The following is a 22,567-nucleotide window of genomic DNA, read 5'->3' as shown; positions in this document are numbered from 1 at the left end:
TGGAAGTAAAATAAGAGCTCAAACAGTGGTATGAAATATAAGACAAATTCGCTCATATAAACAAGGTAAGTACAAAACATCATAGGATCCATTTTGTGCTCGCTGCAAAATAATCTGAAAAAGAACACCCCCCCCCCCCCCCACAAGAAAAAGAAGAAGAAAAAACAAAACAGAAATGAAAGGAAAGCAGCATTTATGCATGCTTGGTCTGGAGCTGAAGAGAGAAAACTACCCCAAGATTTAGGAGATAAGAAATGCACATATGACTACATTTACACGGTGAAGAAAATCTTACGGTTTCAACTAAGAACAAGAATTATTTACAATCGTAAAATAGTTCTGAGTGTATCACAGAGGTTCTGAATCGTTTGTTGTTCCTGAGATGCTTGCATTTCCTGAAGAGGCATCTCTTCATAGCACCTACATTCAAAAAATGATATTATCGATTCATTTGGGCATCACCAAGGAGAGAAAATGATGAAACACAACATGTCTTGAGATTTTTTCCTATTAAATTAATAAATTACTAATATTCAAGTTATAATAAAACCAAGGACACAGACATAGTAGTGAGTCAAATGGACTTCATCAAAAAAATAGTGAGTTGCATGAAAAGATAATATTTGAATAAATTACTGTCCAAGGATAATATGATCATACATCTTATGATATGCTAAGGCCTGAGCAAGATTCATTAGTGTAGGACTCGAGGTTAGTCTCTGGTACACACTTGGAGGAAGGGGAACCTGCAATCCATCAACTAATAATAATGAGTATAAAAGGAGAGAAGCTAAAAAGAAAGGAGCCGTGGAAGCAGCCACTAATGCTTGCATTAGGGTAGGTTGTCTACATCACACCCCTAGGTTGCGGCACTTCCCCGAACACTGCGACAACGCGGGATACTTTGTGCACCGGGCTATCCTTTTTTTAGAAGGTAAAAAGAAAGGCCCAGAATAAAGGTCTTTGTAAGGAGGAGGTAAAGAGGACCTCATTTTGTCTGCTTCGGCCCTTCTTGGATTGAGAATCACCGGAGAATAGTTCCTGCATTGCTTCTACAGCAATCTTTCCACTATTATCCCTTTGCCAGTCCCCAAGCACATCGTCAGACAAGAGTGCTATTGGTGATATGTCGGTTGCTCTCAGAAATGGGATTGGCACCGTGTTACCAGCCGAGTATATGGACCAAAGCTGGTATATGCACAAATTAGCAGGAGTCAGAATCATACTTGCACCCGTTGAACAAAGAAAAATAAAGTAATGCAGTGACAGCCAAAAGCAAGATCTTATAACAAGGAAAAGTAGTGGTTAGTGTCGATGGAAAGGCAGTTTCACCTCATGAAAACACTTTGCAAGAGATGCATATAAATAAACACAAAGCTAGAAATATAGCCAGTGGCGGAGCCACATTGAACCAAGGGGTGTCAGCGACACCCCTTTGCCGGAAATTACAATATATCGCTAGATAGATTTTTTTATTTTATGTAGATTTACTGTATGTCGACTCCCCTTGACTTTTCGATGTATCTAATTATTAATATTTTGACACCCCTTGGTGAAAATTTTGGATCCGCCTCTGAATATAGCTATTGGGAGGATGTCTTTCTACATTGAAAGAAAATCTTGAAAACTCACAGTGACTTACAGTACCGACAAGCCTAACCTCAGAAGTAAGCCCAGCATAACAGAGCTATGATTAATTTACTACTTGGACAGAGCTCGAAGAGGTAAAGAATGTGTTTCAGATGCAACATGTTACTTTAAGGAGATATGGCTCAACGAATAATGGAAATGGCCTAATACTACAGTGCAAACTAAAACTTAAAGTGTGAAACCTCAAACTCGTAGCTATAAGTTCATCCTGTGTCTTTCTCTCTGCTTATGTAATTAAGAATCTACAGATGTTAATATTGTTGCCACTTTCAAATAAAAGGAAAAAAAAAAAGAATCTACAGATGTAGGATCACTTGTGATGAAACGTCTGAATATATATGTCGATCAAAATTTTCCGTAGTGCTTTGGGAGAATTAGTCCGATTACTGCCCACTCGTGGGAACTCACTGGTTTGTTGTTGTTGTCCGATTACTGGTGGTTTAGATAGTTTTTCCATGAAATTGAACCACTTCCTGAGTTGACAATTCGGTAACTTAAGGGTATAGCACAGAACACATTCCTCGCATTATGGGATAGGGTAGAAATTGAAAGAGATTTCACACTTTCATCATTGCAGATTTCATGACAGAGCAATTAGAGTACCTTGTCCAATGCTTTCCGACTGACAGTTTCGCTTTTTAAGGTTCCAGTATTATAGCCACCACTACTAACAGTTGCTTGAGATGTAGTACTTCCCTTTAGGCCCGGGTCAGGAGAAGGGAAGGTTCCAGGAGAAGACACTTGCATGTTCTGTAGTTGGGACATTCCAACGGGTGAACTGACATCAACGTCATTGAGCAACCTGACAAGAAGTGTACATTTTTTAAGAAATGGGCTACTCGAATGCATTACCACTAAAAAGATACTCTCTTTTCTCTCTCTGTCTGCAAGTTTACTTTTACTTTACTGTTGATCCGTTGATCGTAGTTTGGAGTTAGGAGTAAGACCATGGAGGCAATCTGGTTTATAAACAGTTGAAACGACATAGCCACCTAGAGACCAAGCTAGTTACTCTAAGAGGTGGGGCTTTATTAGTAGTATAGGTGAAAGAAAGAAGACAGCCATAACCAAGAGAACCAAGATCCACGGTTCAAACTTCAAAGTAATGCCAAGATCAAACTGTACATAAAGTTGATACTTAATAGAACTTATCAGTCTGCTATTTAGTACCAAGATCACCTATGAGAGAAGACATGACCAGCAAAAAAGTTTCTAAGAGTGAATTTAAGTGACAAGGATGAATTACTTTTCCGATTTAATAGGTTTCACCTTCGCAATAAACAAGTCAATAATCAGATTAACAGGGGGAAAAAATACCAGGGAACATTTGATTTGCCAGCAACAGTGGGGATGGAAGGACTTCCAGCACGCTGGAGAGTAGATGATACTTCTGCATTTCTGATGTGACTAGCTGTCTTATCCACATCAGTTCCATCTCGGACTATCATAGTCCCAAAATCACCTGGTAAAACACATCCAACATATTTGTTCAGACTACTTAATCTTCAAATAAACTTTCATCGTTCAGGACGAATTGGCATATTTTAGTTAATATTTTCAGAAATAGAGTTCAATAGTTTCACCAATGTTACATAGCAAGCCCTAAGAAAAAACTACAGGATTTGCCAGTCACCATGTTCAAACTAACTCCCAATTGTCTGAATTAAGATGACTCCCTTGACAAGCATAGAGATATGATACTCCAATAGTGTACTATACTAGAGTTAAGTAGAGATATGTCAGAATTAACGCCTGAAAATACAAAGTAGGTAGTTTGGATTGTTGGAAGGTGTTAGAATAGTTATGTAAATAGGAGTAAATAACCCTAATCTCATATGTATTAGGAGTAGGACATGTTATGTATATATATATATATATATATATATATATATATATATAGGGCTCATTGTATCATGTTTAACATATGAGAATAATATCAATAATATTTTCTCCCGTGCTTTCTCACATGGTATCAGAGCATCGGTGAGAAGAGATCGTTGTGCGTCATTCCAGCGACATTCGGGAAGAAAGAACTCAGTCACCGTGCAATTTTCCGGTGACCTAAGTGACTTGATTGCGTCAAAGTCACTAATTATAAGTATTGTGCAAAATCCGACACTACCAAAAGGTTCCCAAGAGAGATCCGACCAAACTCCTGAAAAATTCACCGGAAAATACTCACCCACGCGCCCCCACGCGCCTGTTGGAGATCTGCTTCCGGCGGCGCGTGTGACCTCTTCCGGTCAGATTTTGAAAAAGTTTCTTCAAGACAGCTTGCTCTCCTCATAATTCCGAGCCTACCCATCTAGTTCAAACCAAATTCTGACCACTTTGAGTTTTTCCGGTGACTACATTGATTTTTTCCGGCAGCTACAGTAATTTTCCGGCAAAAACAATGTCTCTTTCATCTATTTCAGCGAGTTTTCAATTGATTCTTTCTGTTATTTGGTGATAATTTTATAGACCTCACTTCAATCCAACGATGTCTTTGGGAGTCGATGCTTTCAGGTCTAAAAACCCGGGTTCTGGCAGTTCCGGTGTTATGATTACCTCAGAACCTTTAATGGGAAGTTCAAACTACTTAGCTTGGGCTTCGCATGTCGAGTTGTGGTGTAAAGGTCAAGGAGTTCAAGATCATTTAACAAAAAAGGCTAGCGAAGGTGATGAAAAGGCCAAAACACTTTGGGAGAAGGTCGATGCTCAGTTATGTAGTATCCTGTGGCGATCCATTGATTCCAAGTTGATGCCCTTGTTCCGTCCATCCCAAACATGTTATTTAGTTTGGGAAAAGGCTCGTAATTTATACACTAATAACATATCTCGTTTCTATGATGTAATATCACGAATGACAAGCTTGAAGAAACAGGAATTGGATATGTCTACTTACTTGGGACAAGTACAGGCAGTCATGGAAGAATTTGAAACGTTGATGCCAGTTTCTGCTAGTATTGAAAAGCAACAAAGAGCAACGACAGAAGATGTTTCTAGTTCTTACACTCGCTGGACTCCCTAATGATCTTGATTCAGTACGTGACCAGATTTTGGCTAGTCCAACTGTCCCCACGGTTGATGAATTATTCCCTTAATTACTTCGCCTTGCTGCAGCACCAAGTCACCCAGTGAGCTCATCACAGACACTTGACTCATCTGTCCTCGTATCCCAGTCAGTCGACAATCGGGTATCTCAAACTATGGAGAATAGATGAGGAGGTCGTTTTGGAAGATCTAGACCCAAGTGCTCTTATTGTCATAAACTTGGACACACTCTGACGTGTGCTATTCTTTACATGGTCCTCCACCCAAAAATGCTTATGTTGCTCAGACCGAGACTACATGTAACCAGGGTTTTTCTTTATCTGAAGGGGAGTATAATGAGGTCCTTCAGTATCGAGCAAGTAAGCAGACATCTCCACAAGTAGCCTCTGTTACTCAGACTGATACTTCTGTTGCTGGTAATTCTTTTGCTTGTGTTTCCCAGTCTAGTACTCTTGGACAATGGGTTGTGGACTCAGCCGCTTCTGATCATATCTCTGGTAATAAATCACTTTTGTTAAATATTACGTATTCACAGTCTCTTCCCACTGTTACTTTAGCCAATGGATCTCAAACTAAAGCAAAAGGAGTTGGACAAGCGAATCCCCTACCCTCTGTCACTCTAGATTCCGCTCTTTATGTCCCTGGTTGTCCTTTTAATCTTGCATCTGTTAGTCGTTTGACTCGTGCCCTCCATTGTGGTATATATTTTATTGATAATTCTTTTATTATGCAGGACCGCAGTACGGGACAGACGATTGGAACTTGACTTGAATCAGAAGGCCTTTACTACCTTAACTCACTCAATTCCTCCGAGGCATGTCTAGTTACAGATCCTCCGAACCTAATTCACAAATGTTTAGGACATCCAAGTTTATCCAAGCTTCAGAAGATGGTGCCTAGTTTGTCTAGTTTGTCTAGTTTATCTACATTAGAGTGTGAGTCATGTCAGCTCGGGAAACATACCCGAGCCTCTTTTCCTCGTAGTATTGAGAGTCATGCAGAGTCTGTTTTTTCTTTAGTTCATTCTGATATATGGGGTCCTAGCAGAGTCAGTTCAACCTTGGGATTTCGTTATTTTGTTAGTTTCATTGATGATCATTTTAGATGTACTTGGATTTAATGAAAGATCGTTCTGAGTTGTTTTCTATATTCCAGAATTTTTGTGCTGAAATTAAAAATCAATTTGGTGTTTCTATACGCACTTTTCGCAGTGATAATGCCTTAGAATATTTATCCTCTCAATTTCAGTAGTTTATGACTTCTCAAGGAATTATTCATCAGACCTCTTGTCCTTATACCCCTCAGCAAAATGGGGTTGCAGAGAGAAATTGAGACTGCTCGCATACTTCTCATTGAATCTCATGTTCCGTTGCGTTTTTGGGGCGATGCAGTTCTCACAACTTGTTATTTGGTTAATCGGATGCTTTCCTCTCTCATCCAGAATCAGATTCCATATGCAGTATTGTTTCCCAGTCACCCTTATACTATGTTCCCCCTCGTGTGTTTGGGAGCACTTGTTTCGTTCATAACTTAGCCCCTGGGAAAGATAAGTTAGCTCCTCATGCTCTCAAGTGTGTCTTCCTTGGTTATTCTCGTGTTCAAAAGGGATATCGTTGTTACTCACTTGATCTTCGTAGGTACTTTATGTCATCTGACGTCTCATTTTTTTAGTCTAAACCTTTCTTTACCTCTTCTGACCATTCTGACCACCTTGATATATTTGAGGTCTTACCTATACCAACCTTTAAGGAGTTTACTATAGCTCCTCCTTCACCTTCCGCCACAGAAGTCTTACCCATTCCAACCATTGGGGAGTCTAGTGTGGCTCCTTCTAGACTCCCCGCCACAGGAACACCACTCTTAACGTATCATCGTCGTCCGCACCCAGCATCAGGCCCAGCTGATTCACGTCCTGCACCTGACCCTGCTCCTACTGCGGACTTGTCTCTTCCTAGTACATCGATTGCACTACGAAAAAGTATACGGACCACCCTTAATCCTAATCCCAATTATGTCGGTTTAAGTTATCATCGTTTGTCATCACCCTATTATGCTTTTATATCTTCTTTGTCCTCTGTTTCCCTCCCTATGTCTACAGGTGAAGCATTGTCTCATCCAGGATGGCGACAGGCTATGATTGACGAGATGTCGGCTTTACATACGAGTGGTACTTGGGAGCTCGTTCCTCTTCCTTCAGGTAAATTTACTGTTGGTTGTCGCTGGGTATATGCAGTCAAGGTTGGTCCGGATGGCAAGATTGATCGCTTTAAGGCCCCGTCTTGTTGCCAAGGGATATACTCAGATATTTGGGCTCGATTACAGTGATACCTTCTCTCCCGTGGATAAGGTAGCATCAGTCCGCCTTTTTCTATCCATGGTTGTTGTTCGCTATTGGCCTCTCTATCAGCCGGACATTAAGAATGCCTTTTTACACGGTGACCTTGAGGATGAAGTTTATTATGGAGCAACCACCTGAGTTTGTTGCTCAGGGGGAGTCTCGTGGCCTTGTATGTCGCTTGCGCCGGTCACTTTTATGGTCTAAAGCAGTCTCCTCGAGCCTGGTTTGGTAAGTTCAGCACAGTTATCCAGGAGTTTAGCATGACTCGGAGTGAAGCTGATCACTCTGTGTTTTATCGGCACTCTGCTTCGAGTCTCTGTATTTATCTGGTGGTCTATGTTGATGATATTGTTATTACCGGCAATTATCGGGATGGTATTACTAAATTGAAGCAACATCTCTCTCAACACTTTCAGACTAAGGACCTGGGCAAACTAAAGTATTTTTTGGGTATTGAGGTCGCTCAGTCTAACTCAGGTATTGTGATCTCACAACGGAAGTATGCCTTAGATATTCTTGAGAAGACAGGAATGACACGTTGTAGACCTGTTGACACTCCGATGGATCCGAATTCTAAACTTCTGCCAGGACAGGGGGAGCCTCTTAGCGATCCTGCAAGATATAGGCGGTTGGTTGGTAAATTAAATTACCTTACAGTGACAAGACCTGACATTTCCTTTCCTGTGAGTGTTGTGAATCAGTTTATGGATTCTCCGTGTGATAGTCATTGGGATGCAGTTGTTCGCATTCTTCGGTATATAAAATCAGCTCCAGGCAAAGGTTTATTGTTTGAGGATTCAGGCCATGAGCAGATCGTTGGATACTCAGATGCTGATTGGGTAGGATTACCTTCTGATAGACGTTCTACGTCTGGATATTGTGTCTTAGTAGGAGGAAATTTGGTGTCTTGGAAGAGCAAGAAACAGAATGTGGTTGCTCGGTCTAGTGCCGAAACAGAATATCGAGCAATGGCTATGGTGACATGTGAGCTAATTTGGATCAAACAGTTGCTAAGGAGTTGAAATTTGGTGAGATTAGTCAGATGGGACTTGTGTGTGATAATCAAGCTGCTCTTCATATTGCGTCAAATCCAGTGTTCCATGAGAGAACTAAACACATTGAGATTGACTGTCACTTTGTCAGAGAAAAGATACTCTCGGGAGATATTGCTACAAAGTTTGTAAAGTCGAATGATCAGCTTGCAGATATTTTCACCAAGTCCCTCACTGGTCCTCGTATTAACTACATATGTAACAAGCTCAGTACATATGATTTATATGCACCAGCTTGAGGGGGAGCGTTAGAATAGTTATGTAAATAGGAGTAAATAATCCTAATCCCATATGTATTAGGAGTAGGACATGTTATGTATATATATATCGGGCTCATTGTATCATGTTTAACATATGAGAATAATATCAATAATATTTTCTCCCGTGCTTTCTCACAGAAGGAAAGAAAGCTACCATTTAAGAAACTGAGTAAAGTCTTTTAGTACGAGCCAAAAAATAAATCATGTCTTTCGGGATGACGTCAGTAGTAATAATATTGGTTAAATATTCGCGAAAGACCTTCTTCAATTGGGAGAAAGGGGTTAAGTAACTGTGGAGGGTCTCAAAACACAGTGGATGGGGGTAATTTTGAGCTGAGCGTGAAGGTAAGATGGCACTGAGAAAAATGCAACAGCTTTTAGATTCGATTAAACTAGACAACAATCTGTCAGACTTAGTTATAAAATCACATGTTTTATAATGAGTTATCTGATAAAATATCAAAAAATAGTCTTGCATTTTTATGTTTGGCAGACAACAAAATCAGAGATCGAAATAATAGTTTGGCGGTGAGAACCAAAGAATGAGATGTATAATATGTTTGATTTATTCTTCTTCAAATTCTCCATAAAAATAAGATAATTGAACTTCCAGGATATGTTCAGATACAACTCGTTATCAATTGTATCTTGCTTTCTCTCTCGCAACGAACAGAATCTCCTAGAGAACCTCAGTCAAATACACAATGCAAGATGAAACTGTAGGTTACCTTCTCCAACAGGCTCCAAGCTTGTAGAAGGTGCATCATCATTTTTAGGCTTAGAGGGAACAGTATCCCCAAATTCATCATTCACTTTTGGACCTCCCATGGCCTGAAGTTGGAGAAAAAGGCTTTGAGAAACAGAATCTCACTTTCTTGGTGGGGGGTTCACTCCATGCTCAATAAGGAAACACCAAAGGAAGTTCATAAAAAGGGATGTAAATTAATCAGGCGTACCTCGTCTCGTTGTGAAGGAGTCTCTGAAGCAATCTTTTCCGCTTCCAAGGCTATTGATGCCCGAACTTGCTTTGCTTTCTCAATCTTCGGCATCATTACAGAAGCTCCAGCTTTGGATTTTTCGATGAATTTATGCTTTTCAATGTAAATGGAAGAAAAATTAGTATATGGCAAAGACCACAGGGCTCACGAGCTAAACAAACAAAACAATTTGCCAAGTGACAGTACACTTATACAAATACCTTTAGCATCTCTGAGGCAGTTGGACGAAGTCGTGGGTCTTTTGTAAGGCACTTGGCAACAAAATCATGGAATACAAGAGACCTGAAATAATCAACAATCCATTTCCAATTCCTAAATAGATAACTAAATGAGTATGAAGAGGAAGGAACAGAAGGATGGCAACTAGAATCTTGGCCATGATTTTACGATACTGAAAAAGAAATTTCATTCAAGAAGGAGAGGTTACATGGGTGGCAAAATATTCTTCAGCAGGAAAACAAAAAAAAATATGATTTAGCAAACAAAAAGAAAAGAAATTTCATCTATCAGCACCCACAATCTGAGTTGCAGGTCTACAGGAACCATATTCCCAAAAAACCATTAGTTTTTTACCGCAAAGAAGAAAGGAAAACTACAAATGAAACTTAGATTTCTGAAGCAGTAGCCACGAGGGCACATGGACCAGAGGTACAAGGATCTACCGTCCTTTTCCAATCCAGAGGGCATTTCCATGTGGTCATACTTTCCGATGCTTTCCTTAAAATTAAACAACGATAAACTGATTTTCTGAACCTATTATAAGGCACTTTAGAAGAGGATTAAACGGAGACCTGTGCTTCACTTCTTCTATCGAAGTCGAGACATTACAACATATCATGCATGTAAGCTTTAAATGCTCACAGTAAACGAGATACAACATATTATGCATGTAAGCTTTAAATGCTCACAGTAAAGCAGAAAAAGCATAGCATGGATACTCGGTTAAGAGCTCAAAGTTCTATATTCGTCTCCTTTTGACAGAAACTTAAGAGCTTTTTAATTTCCTAATCACTATGCATAATTGAACTCTAATGGAATGAGAAGAGCTACACAGTGACAAGTACAGCCAGTCAAATTTGCTCCCAAGGCCGGTTCAGTCGTAAGAGCAAAGCACTTGACGCATGGTTAGGTGAACGTCACGAGTTCGAACGCTGCCTAAAGCTTAGTCTTCAAGTGGAGAAGGGTAGAGGGGCGCATCCATTATCTATCGATTTAGAATAGTGTGGCATCTGACCCTAGGGAATTTCTCGGTTATCAACAGTAGTATAGCCAGTCAAAGCAATTCCAGAATTTTTACTGATGCAAATAATAAGCCAATACATAGAAGAGCATCTCAGCTGCAAAAGAAACATGAACTTAATAATATGTTTTTGTTTAGATAGGTTGAGAAGTTTGAAGTTATTTCCTGAATATCAGCCTGTCAGTGTTTGGTGCGTAAATTTAAAGACGGCATGATTGAGACTTTTTTTGATTAAGTAAGAGATATTATAAATGGCATCAAGAAGATGCAGAAATATAGATACAAAAGATTTGTTAGCTCCAGTACAAAGAGTCCTATACTAATGTTAAAGAGCTAACAAAGTCCAAAAAATTGTCAGGGGAGTTTACAGGTGTTAAGGTACTCCAACTGTACAAAAGTAAAAGACATTTAGCCTTAAGGAAGTGGTTTGGAGTTGCTATTCCATCAAAACATCTCCTATTCCTCTCATTCCAAATACACCAAAAAATACAGAAAGGGATTAGTTTCCAGATTTTCTTGATGGTTGTACCAACTTTTCTTGATGGCATGATTGAGACTTGATAACTATTAAGATAACGAGCTATTGACTTAAAATGTACGAAATTGTTATCCAAAAGGCAATCCAAAGCAAAAAAAATTTAATGAGTAATATTTGCATCCACTAGTTTCTATTCTGAATATTAGTATAAACCATAAGATAAGTGGGTCTGTGCATAATTGCTAAAGTTTAACTTGACTAGCTGGACACAAGTAATTATTATGCATGTCATGTGGCACAACCTCATTATTTTACAAAAATGTGCAACTAGCACATCTTCAAGACTTTAAAGGCTTGATTTACACTAATCGGCAGCAAAGTGATATTTTGATTCCAAAAAGGGTAGTTATGGTTAATTTTTGCTTGAACATATTTCACCACATTCCAGAATCACAACTACAACATGTATTAGAAGGGAAGTAATTGACAAGGATATAAAACACAAAACAAAGTGAAACTGAAGCAGACCAATCACTTTTGCTCAAAATTTCAGGTCAGCAATTAATCTACAAAGATGCAGCCCATGCCCAAGTTACATGTCTATAAGCATTACATGGGCTAGCAATGCTGAATATGGTATTTGGAAACTAGGAACAGGAAGAGGGAATTATCAATGCAAAGTTTTATTTAGTGAAGAGAAGTCATTACACATTTTTGGACATATATACAAATGCACATTGGCTGTTAACCTACCCAAACCATCCTATTTTATCAGTTTGGAATCAGATATGCTTCACAAAACTCAAATAGGCAGAGCTAGACCCACAAGGAGAATGCCACTGATGCGAGACAAGACACACTCTTCAAGAGAATGGCATGATGACAGACAGAAGATATAACTCGTAAATTAGAATAAGATTGTTGAAATGGAGTACGACAGGTGTGTTTTCTTTTCTTTTTCTTTTTTGGTAGAAGTACAACGGAAACGTTACGTGAAAGAAAGATATCTAACTAAGTGCAAATGCAAGTTATAAAGCTCAACAATGTTATATAGAAGTGGATGTTAGATCTCTAACATTCTAACACCCAACATATCCATAAAACAAATGTCGAAGAAGTACAGATATTAAGATGGATTCGTGGTCAAACAAGATTTTAGTTTGACAAGATTAAAAACTACGTTGCGCGAACTCTCCAAAATATTGTCTCCCACGTGTCGGATCTTCCAAAAATGCACTGCTTTTGGAGAATCCGACACACACCCGGCGACATTTTCGAAGAGTCCAAGCAACATAGATTAAAAATGACCATATTAATATATAAAAGTGCAAGCAGCACATATAATTGATAAAAAGAGAGAAGGTCACCTGAGATGGTTTGACCATGTCCTAGGAAGACCTCCATATGCACCTATCTATAGCTATACCATAATAGTACTATGACAAATGGTGACAAAAAGACGAAGTAGACAGTAAAATCATAGAAAGGGAAGTTGTCTTGAAAAACTTACACTCTTTGAAACAACGCAAACTTAGCTACGAACATAACACAATGGAAGCAAAGCATCCATATAGACTATATCATAAGTTGGGATCCGGCTTAGTTGTAGTTATTACACTTACTTATATATTAGAAATTTTTTCAAAACGGGTTTTAGAAATTTGTATATCCATGTAAGGAAAATTGTGAGATGTTAAAGAACCTTAGTCTTAAAGTATTCCTAACTTCCAATAAAAACGAAAATTATTTAAAATGAGAATGAAATGGACCTAAATAGAGCGGGATGGATACATTGATGCATAGTTGATTGATCCATCAATAAAACAAGTTGCTCTAAGTCTTGCAACTGATAGGAATAGAGTTTTACATGAATTGTTGCTCAAAAGGAGAGTGGATATAAACCAAAAAACAGCTGAATAGAAACCAACATAAAGAATAGAGGTCAAACCATTTCTCTTTGTCCTCAAGCATTGGAGCTGGTTCAATGGATATCATAAATAGCACCTATCAAAAGTTACAGATATATCAACTTTCTGAAGATGTAGTTTCACTTAAGGAGTCCAGAGGAGATTCCAAATTATAAAGCATGCCAAAGCTTTAGCAACTCAATCTATAAGCATTCATCCTTGGTAGATGGATTATATTCCCATTGTCAATATACTCAAGCAGATATAATGTTTGATTAAACTTTTTTTTATTGTTATAATGTTTGATCAACTTCTGCTCTTGAAGCAGCATTCTTGAAATGTTTTGATATTGATTACCAATACATAATTTCTTTTGATGATGTTACTAGTTTATTGATCTAACAAGGGAATTCCTGCATAACAGATATGTAAACTTATATTAAAAACACACAAAAATTCACAAAGAGCAGCCAGTCATCATATCTGTTCCAAAAATGTGCAGAAAAAGAATAAGGTTTCATTAATCAATACAAAAACTACGAAATGAATTATATAAATGTATTTCATCTTTCTTGTCAAATGTCCAGTTATTTACTCTTCACCTACACCACCCTTTAGGAACCACCGCCATAGTGGAAAGGGAAACAAATAAGAGAAAAATAAACTATATCTCAAAATAAAGGAGGCACAGGATGAAAATTATCCCCACAAAAAGAGAATTGAGGAAGCAAAAAAAGAAATAATTATTCGAAAGCAAAAGAAGGAAGCACACCAGGTGGAAGAAAAATGATGTGCGTCCTTAGGCTACCTATGTCACTGACGTCAGATGTCAGCACAAAGCAAACAGTTCAAAGCTACCACCAGCACCCCATCATGATACCTAGCGGTAGTTAAAATATCATCTCCGGAAGCACTCTTCAAAAGATCATATACTCTAAATACGGCCCAAATAGCAATCACATAAGTGGCTATACTCTCAGATTTGAAAGACGCGTGATATGTGATAACCTTTTTTTTCTCTTGATGGGAAATGTTAATAACTCATAAGTGAACAAAGAGCTATACTCTAGGTAAGACACTGACCAAACAGAGGAGGAGACTCACTGGGAAAGGTGGACAGACCAAGCCTCAGCCTACTTGATCAAATAAAAGGTCTCAGTCTATTGGAAACTTATTTCTTTGACATCTCACGGCCTTGAATCATTTATGATGTTAAACATTTGCATTTTATTCAGTATGTTTAGTGGCAGGATAATCCACAAAAGGAAGACACGTAATTGTGTTGCCAGGCTCAGTTTCATCCAAAAACCATGCTGCATAACATTAGAAAACATCAATGCACTGGCAGAATCAGCAATATAGATCAACTTTCATCGTCATGTCAGATAGTTGTTTATGAAGTAAGATGATATCATTAAAAAGCATCACGTAGATGCAAAGGTTACAAAAGAAAGATTAAGTCATCCCAAGTACAAAAGAGAGATCAGAGTATGTCTAGGGAGCTGACAAAATCCAAAAAATGATCAGAGCTATTACACGGGAAAAATAAATCCAGCTAAAAGGATTTAGCAAACATCTAGCGTCAGGGAGCAATTTGAAGTTGAGTTATCAGATACCATCAATCATCATGTCAATATTTTACGAAGTCAAGTCCATCAACATGAGACAACATGCAATGCATGTCACCTAATGTAAATTAGTTAAATTAAAGGACTAACCCTCATTGGATGCACTGTTGCCCTCGGAGGAAGACCCTGAAAAAAGGAAAAAGAAAGAAAGTTCAGCTCCAGCAATATCATAACAATAGGCAAAACTGCCTCATTAGGAAGTATCTTAGATACAAATAATTTAGCAGCAAACAAAAGTTCATTCTTCACATTGTTTAAATTTAAAAATAAATATTAAATTTAACACAGGGGGCATTAATGATACAAACAAAAGTTCAACATGAACACATAGAACATAGTGCTATGTCTCGGATGCAATTGCAGACAAATAAGAAAATTTATCAAAAAGAAAAGGCAGTTCAGAGATTCAACTAGATGTACCTCGGCCATTTCAATAGCAGACACTCCAAGAGCCCATACATCTACCTGGTGAATATCAGATAATAATCAGAAAACTAAAAAGAATGAGTTTGCACAAAGCCAGGATAGTTCACACAATTATTGGGATTCAGATAAACTCCAGTAAGCACCACCTTGAAAAGATGGAAAACGGAGTAGACGTGATACCTTTCCATCATAACGACTTTCTTGAATAACTTCTGGTGCCATCCAATGGGGAGTGCCAATAAACTAAAAATAAATGTACTAACATCAGGAACTTTAGCAGATAAAGAAACAGGTCAGAAACTACTTGGCAGGTTGAGCAGCATACAACAACAACAACAACAACAACAACAACAATCCAAGTGGAATCCCACAAGTAGGGTCTGGGGAGGGTAGTGCCATACAGCTAAGTCAGAAGGTATTAGCGAGTGATGTCAAGCCAAATCAATAAAAGCAGAAAAGGAATATACATGATGGATTCTTTAAAATTAGTGGAGGACATGGAACATCAATTAGCCATCATCTGTAGAGCAACAGCTTCTTGTTTTCTTGTTTATATTTTTGTTTTTCTGCTTCACCAAAAAGCACACTCTGACAATAAATGATTGCAAAATTTTCAATGCAGCCCTGCGTATAAAATGAGGGTAAAGGCATAATACATACCGTGTTACGTTTCGACATGGTTCTAGTCAGCTGTGCAGCAACACCAAAATCACCTGCTCATTTAGAGAAAAGTTAGTCCAGCTTTCCAGATTGTGTAAAATCCAAAAAGATTTCCCTTCAAAACTAGCTAACAAGATTCTAATTCCTTTATTGGGGGGGGGGGTAAACAAGATTCTGATCAGTTGTAATTTGATTTAGCAATGATGAAGTAAATTTAAATTGTAGGCAATAAGAATTTAAAACAGTACACGGTATGTAATGTATCTAACAGAAGTGTTCTAATGTATGGCTATCTGCAAAGAGCATAATTTGCATGGAAACATGACATCCAACCTAAAGCAACATCTAATTAGTTGAAATTCTTATATAAGAAAATTTTGCATTCAATTTTCTGATACACCAAACAAGAAAATAACCACACTTTGAAGATGTGATATAATAAATAATTAATATAAAATCAAAATTAATAGATGTTAAAGAGATAAAGAAAGCACTCACCTAACTTAACCTCTCCTTGATCAGTCAGCAAGATATTACCACCTTTAATATCTCTGTGCACTTTAAAAATAGAGTGCAGATAGGAGAGGCCCTACATCACATCTAACATTAGTTCAGATGCAAATATTGAAAGAGGGCAATTTAAGTAGTTTTGACATTATATAATATAACAACAACACACCCAGTATAATCTCACAACTGGGGTCTGAGGAGGGCAATGTGTACGCAGACTTTTACACCAAAAAAAAGAAAAGGTAGAGATATTTTTTCCGATAAACCCTTGGCTCAAGGAAAGATGAAAAGAAAGCAGTAGCAACAAGCAGTAACAATAACAAGATAATAAGAAAACGAGGAGAAAGAAACGTGTAATACTAGAAATCTAACAATAATAGAATACAACACTAACACTAATATCTAATACTATTGGTATGGAAAAGAAACAGGCTCAACTACCTACTAACATTCTACCTTAATTCTCGACCTCCACACATTCATATAATAGAATATAATATATTCTTCTCAAATAATTCATAATTCCACATTGACAGAGACACGAGTTCAAAAGGATTCAATATGGGAACAAATATCTTGTCTATGAAGCAAAGCATAGCAAAGGGTTATCGATTCATGGGTGAATATATGCACCATAGAGGAGTGTGTGCTTCAAACAATGACACATAAGATGATCCAATGGAAAGCGCTTGGTTCTTTGAAGCTCGACTTTGAGGAGTTGTATTAATATCATAATTATTGTATATTGAACTCTGAAAATTTAAACGGCATCTCTATCCTCATAAGGTAGGGGGTAAGATCTGCATACACACTACCCTCCCAGACCCCACGGTGTGGGATAATACTAGGTATGTTGTTGTTGTTGGACTCTGAAAATTTGAAATAAGTTACTTTGATTGGAATTTGATTATGATAGTACTAAAATCATATATTTTTGGCATATTTAAGTTTCCCTTAGTAGTGCACTTCAACATCACATTTTTCCCTTTTAAAAGCACTGGAAATGAGGCTGACTCAGAGGTAGAATATTGCTTCGATGGTAGCACCAAACTCTAAATGTGTAGTACGACAATATAGGGTCTCCCAGAATTGTTTGCTTCCAAGGAATTGATTATTTGGGGTAGCATATGCAAAAGAAAGGGAGAAGCCGTATTCTAGCTATGTTTTATAAGTATTTAAGGCAATGTTTGTATACACAATTAGGCATTTAGGCTAAACTTGAAAAGGTAATATATTTTCGAAGAAGAGCAGCTTTTATTTCCACCACAAAGGTAGAGGAAAGTCTCAAAGAAAGCCCCCGTCTTACAACATCCTCTAGTAGTATCATAGGTTATGAGTCACAAATGTAGGAGGAACGTAACAAGTCTAAGGGGGGAGTCACGAATCATGGCCTAAGGACTTTATGGATAAGCACAAAGTTTGTACGCTTGTAAACTTCACCGTTTTCAAAAAAACAAAAAAAGAGTTATTTTGCTTTAACTATATTTTAGATGGGAGCTAAATCGAAACAACTAAGGAGAAGCAAAATAGAATGGAAAGGGAGCATTTATACTATTACTTCGTAAAAAGAAGGGATCATTCACAGTATTATCTCTAGTAGCAATCATAAAGAAGAAGAAGTTAAGTGGAGGATTCCATAAACCAACTACGCTAACTTCTGCAACCCTCTAAATTTGAATAGAATGAAGGGGAAAAGAACCCCTCGAGAAAAGGTCAAGTGCACGACCTTGTATTCTAAGTATCATATAATAACATTCTAGAAAGCTTTACATGCCAACAAAATATAAGGCTACATATTTCTCAACAAAAAAAAATTATATATATATATATATATTTACCTTTACTTTGTCTTTTATCTTTGATCGCTTTTTGGTGTACTCATATAGCTCCTATTTGTATAGAAGATTGGGCGTCTTTTGTAGAGAATCATTTTCTGATGTAAATTCTCTACTTTTTGGTATACTTCCTGTATACGGGAGTTCTCTCCCTTTAGATTAATACAATTTACCTTATCAAAAAAATATATATAAACAATTTACCTTATCAAAAAAAAAATTAAATATATATATATATATAAATAATTATATATATGCACTTACGTTCAAACCCTAAAACAATATTTTAAAACAAGCACAACTTTTGGTATACTACTTGTATACGGGCGCTTTTGGTTTTGGTTCAACCATTATCGATTTTTTTTTTGAGGACACTAATGAAATTTATTTACCTTTTCAAAAAGGAAAATAAAGCATACCTTCAATGCCTCTCGACAAATAAATGCTATTTGATACTCCTCTAAAGCTTCATCTGTGACATTCATTAAGTCAGCAACACTTCCACCTCCACAATACTCCATTACTATCTGCCAACAAATTAATATTCCTCATAAATTCAATCAACTGGAAAGCTAATAGTATAGGTTGCAGAGATTATAAAGGGAAGAAAAGGATATGGAAACATTTATCCAATAAATCAGACGGAGCATGATTTAATTTAGAAGTCCAGAAAAATGATGACCCTTCCATACCCAAAGGTACTCTTCTCCTTGGTAGCTACCAAGATAGCGGACAACATTTGGATGACTGCACTGTTGCAACATCTCAATTTCACCTCGAATTTCCTCATAGCCTTCCTCCTAAAGAAAGCAAATATATCTATAATTATACAGAGAGGCACAAAAGAACCAGTCGGGATAAGCTAATATTAGAGTCTAGAGCACAAAGTAAGCATACCCCTTCAGATAATGATATGACTTTGATGGCAACCATCTCTGATGTCCTCAAGTCTCGAGCTTTATAGACAGCCCCATATGAACCTTTCCCTGCGAGTATCAAAGCCCTCCACTTTCAGCCACTTCTTATCACATGTCAATAAACATTATGGTAAGATATAAGAAAAAAGTAAAATGCACCATCATTGTTATCCAATCGCACAGATTAGCACCAAAATCCAATTTCTTCTAATATTTATAGTCAATGTTGGGCCTTATACAGCAAAACCATTATCATACTCATTCATAAGATAAGACAAAATCGCGCTCACAATTTGTAGGACTTCTTTTAGGAGTATGTTCAAAGTCTAGATTATTAAAAGTGCTCAAAACAAGTCAACATTATACAATTTTCTGACCTTTCTTAATAAAGAGAAAACGTTGCATCAAGTGCAAAACTACTACAAAGCTCTGCACAATAACCTGATCTCATAAGAATGCTCAATACATAAATACTCGTTATCAACATGTGCCAACTATGAACAATAACAACTACTACTACATCTATGCATCAGTACCAAACTAGTTAGTCTCAGCTATATGAACAATTGGCATCCATTCTACTCTATTTGCACCTGTTTCATTCCAATGCTCAATACTATAACTACGGCAGAGCTAAAGGGAGGCAAGGAGGTTCAATTAAATCTTCTACGTCGAAAAATTATACTGCAGAAATTGGGGGGGGGGGGGAGGAGATTAGGTTATATATGAGCTCTTGAATCACTATTCTAGTGTAGTGGCAAGGGGGTTCAAAAATTGCTAAAGATAACAGGTTCAAATCCTAGGTGTGACACTCTTTAAGTGTTTTTTCAAAATCCCCTTGCATGAATTTTTCTTTTTAAAGAGTGGTGTCTGGGCCAACTTGCGTGCACCTTGATTATTCCACTGGATACTTGCTACTTCTTACCAGCACGGGTACCAGTAACTCTGCCCACCAAGGCTAAGGTGGATGGGCAAAGATCAAAATTTTTTCGCTGGGGTTCTCCACCTAACTTCACTGGCCAATAGGCCCCACAGGGGTGCATTCAGGGGCGGATTTAGGGGGCGCAGGGGGTTCACCCGAACCCCCTTCGCCGAAAAAATACATTGTATATATAAGGCAAAATCTGTTTTTTACCTCTATATATTAAGTTTTGAACCCCTTAACACAATCCAAAAGTGTAGTTTAGTGGTCAAGGGGGTTCAAAATCTACATAAGGTCATGAGTTCAATTCCCACTAGATAAAAAAAAAAAAAAAAAATTGAACCCCCTTCGTGGAGATCCTGCCTCCGCCACTGGGTGCATTCCCTTGTATGAATTTATGGCTCCTCCTTTAGCTATAACTAGTGATTGAGTAAAACATAACAGAATAAATTCCACTATTGAAATCATCTAAAGCAAATAAACAAGGAAACTAAAACTTTACCAAGCTCGTGGAGCAATTCATACTTAGTTGAAGGATCTTCCTTAGTCACACTATCCGGTATTGAACTCGAGGACACCTTACTCCCCTGAGGCCTCAATGTAGTACCACCGCCACTCCCTTCCTCCTCAGACGCAGCACGATTCCTTTGTCTCCCAATCCCTCCAATCTCACCTACTGCTTGCATACTAGCCACTGCTCTACTCATAGTTGCTCCCACACCTTCACTTTTAATTGTTCTCCTCACCATCGTCCCCGAATCGAACTCATCATTATCCTTCACTACAAACGTCGAAAATTTACCTTCCTCATCCTCATCTTCATCATCATCATCCTCATATCTCGCTCTCCTAGGACTTTTTTCATCTCGATCCCAATACGACATATAACGAGCAGTGTGCTGCTGCGGTTGATGTTGTTTAGGAGTGGTGAATTTTGAACTTCGATCGGTTTTCACAATCATCGTGCCGGAGATTGATGCCACGTCATCGTCGGATCCGCCTCCGAAGTCCTTAGGGAGGCGTTTGAGTAAAGGAGGAAGTGATTCGTCATCGTTTAGGTCATCTATTACAACGTCGTCGTCTTTGCAAACCATAGTGGCGTAGAGGTCTGATGAATTGTCTACTTTTTCCTCGGCTTTCCGGTCATTGTCGTGGATGACGACGGTGGAGTAAATGTCTGATTGTTTCGCCGGCGGGGGCGGTTTCCGAGATCGCCACGACGACGGTCGAAATTCCATTTCTGACCTCAGTCTCTATGTGAAGTGCTGGACGAGCTGGAAGATGATAGTGGTAAGAGACAACTTTTTATTTACTGACCCAAATTTCTCGCGAATACTCCACTCCCTCCTTTACCAGCTCAACGCAATCTTTGAAGTTTATACAAAAAAAAAAAAAAAAAAAATGGAAACAGTCCAAAATTGGAGTCCGGAACTTTTTGTCATCTAAAAAAAGTTACATTTATATATAACGCCAAAACATACCACGTTATACCTTATGGTAATTTTTGTCAAGTACGGTGTGTTTTTGCATTATATGTACTGATATTTACTGCACAGGTATAGCGTTTTATATTTTCACGCTATATATAGCATACAAATATAGCGCGTTATACCCCTAATTAAATAATCCCCTTCGTCTTCTTCCTCGATCAGAAACGATCCCTCCCCCATTTTTTTACTTTGAAGCAATTTCTGGTCTACCCTCCCAGCGTCTTCTTTAAAAAAAATTGTGGGCCTTATCCGTCACAGAAAACGTTAACAACGTAGGTCCCACATCATAGTACAGCATCGTATTGTTGTGGTTTGACTCTTTCGGACTCAAATTTTCACATAAAATACTACATTGAGGTATTTCAATTTATTTTATGTCGAAACTTATATAATAATGCATATTTATTAGTTGATTGAATGTGTTTCCATGTTGTTTTGTATTTTATTTGCGAAACTAGTATGTTATATTTATCCGGACTTAGATATTAGTGTTCTAAAAAAATGAAAAATTGAGAAATATTTTTTTTGTTAATATCAGGATTTAGATATTATTGTTTCCAAGCCGGTTTGTGTTTTATTTTTGCGAAACTAGTATGTTATATGTATTTTGTGAATGTTATGTGATTAAAATGTATTTGTTGTTTATATTTAGTTTAGATTATTTATTAACGTAGTAAATTGTAGAACCTGTTAGCGTAGTAAACTGTAGAGTATTTTAGCGTAGAATCCCTGTAGTTTAAGTATTGCTTATATTGGTAGATGAAAACATATGCTTTGTACAATTAAATAATTAAAAATTAAGAATTTAAATTTTTAAAACAAACACACACAAAATTATTAAAATATTGAATTTGACACACATAATTATTCATGATAATTTGGTGCTACTGGGCCTCAAATATCGAGTCTGGAACCCAATAGGTATATATATACTTTGTACAATTAAATAATTAAAAATTAAGAATTTAAATTTTTAAAACAAACACACATAAAATTATCAAAATATTGAATTTGACACACATACTTATTAATGATAGTTTGGTGCTACTAGGCCTCAAATATCGAGCCTGGAACTCAATAGGTATATATACTTTGTACAATTAAATAATTTAAAATTAAGAATTTAAATTATAAAACAAACACACACAAAATTATCAAAATCTTGAATTTGACACACATAATTATTAATGATAGTTTAGTGCTACTGGGCCTCAAATATC

General features: G+C 37.4%; 1 protein-coding gene across 1 annotated transcript; it reads right to left on the bottom strand.

Moving 5' to 3' along the window:
* Positions 1–11: 11 nt before the first annotated feature.
* On the bottom strand, positions 12–21,207 carry LOC104234372 (serine/threonine-protein kinase 1). Its single transcript, XM_009787930.2, has 18 exons — positions 20,360–21,207; positions 18,916–19,004; positions 18,711–18,818; positions 18,438–18,545; positions 16,172–16,262; positions 15,674–15,726; positions 15,194–15,256; positions 15,008–15,052; positions 14,678–14,713; positions 13,001–13,056; positions 9,535–9,616; positions 9,293–9,427; positions 9,065–9,167; positions 2,968–3,112; positions 2,254–2,452; positions 988–1,188; positions 661–746; positions 12–420 (listed from the first exon to the last, which is right to left on the bottom strand). The coding sequence occupies exons 1-18, from the start codon at positions 21,093–21,095 to the stop codon at positions 321–323; spliced, it is 2,436 nt and encodes an 811-aa protein (XP_009786232.1). The 5' UTR covers positions 21,096–21,207; the 3' UTR covers positions 12–320.
* Between the last annotated feature and the right edge of the window lie 1,360 nt (positions 21,208–22,567).

Source organism: Nicotiana sylvestris, chromosome 10, assembly GCF_000393655.2.
Source record: "Nicotiana sylvestris chromosome 10, ASM39365v2, whole genome shotgun sequence".
In the NCBI taxonomy this organism is placed as follows: domain Eukaryota; kingdom Viridiplantae; phylum Streptophyta; class Magnoliopsida; order Solanales; family Solanaceae; genus Nicotiana; species Nicotiana sylvestris.
This window is presented reverse-complemented; position numbering and strand designations above follow the sequence as displayed.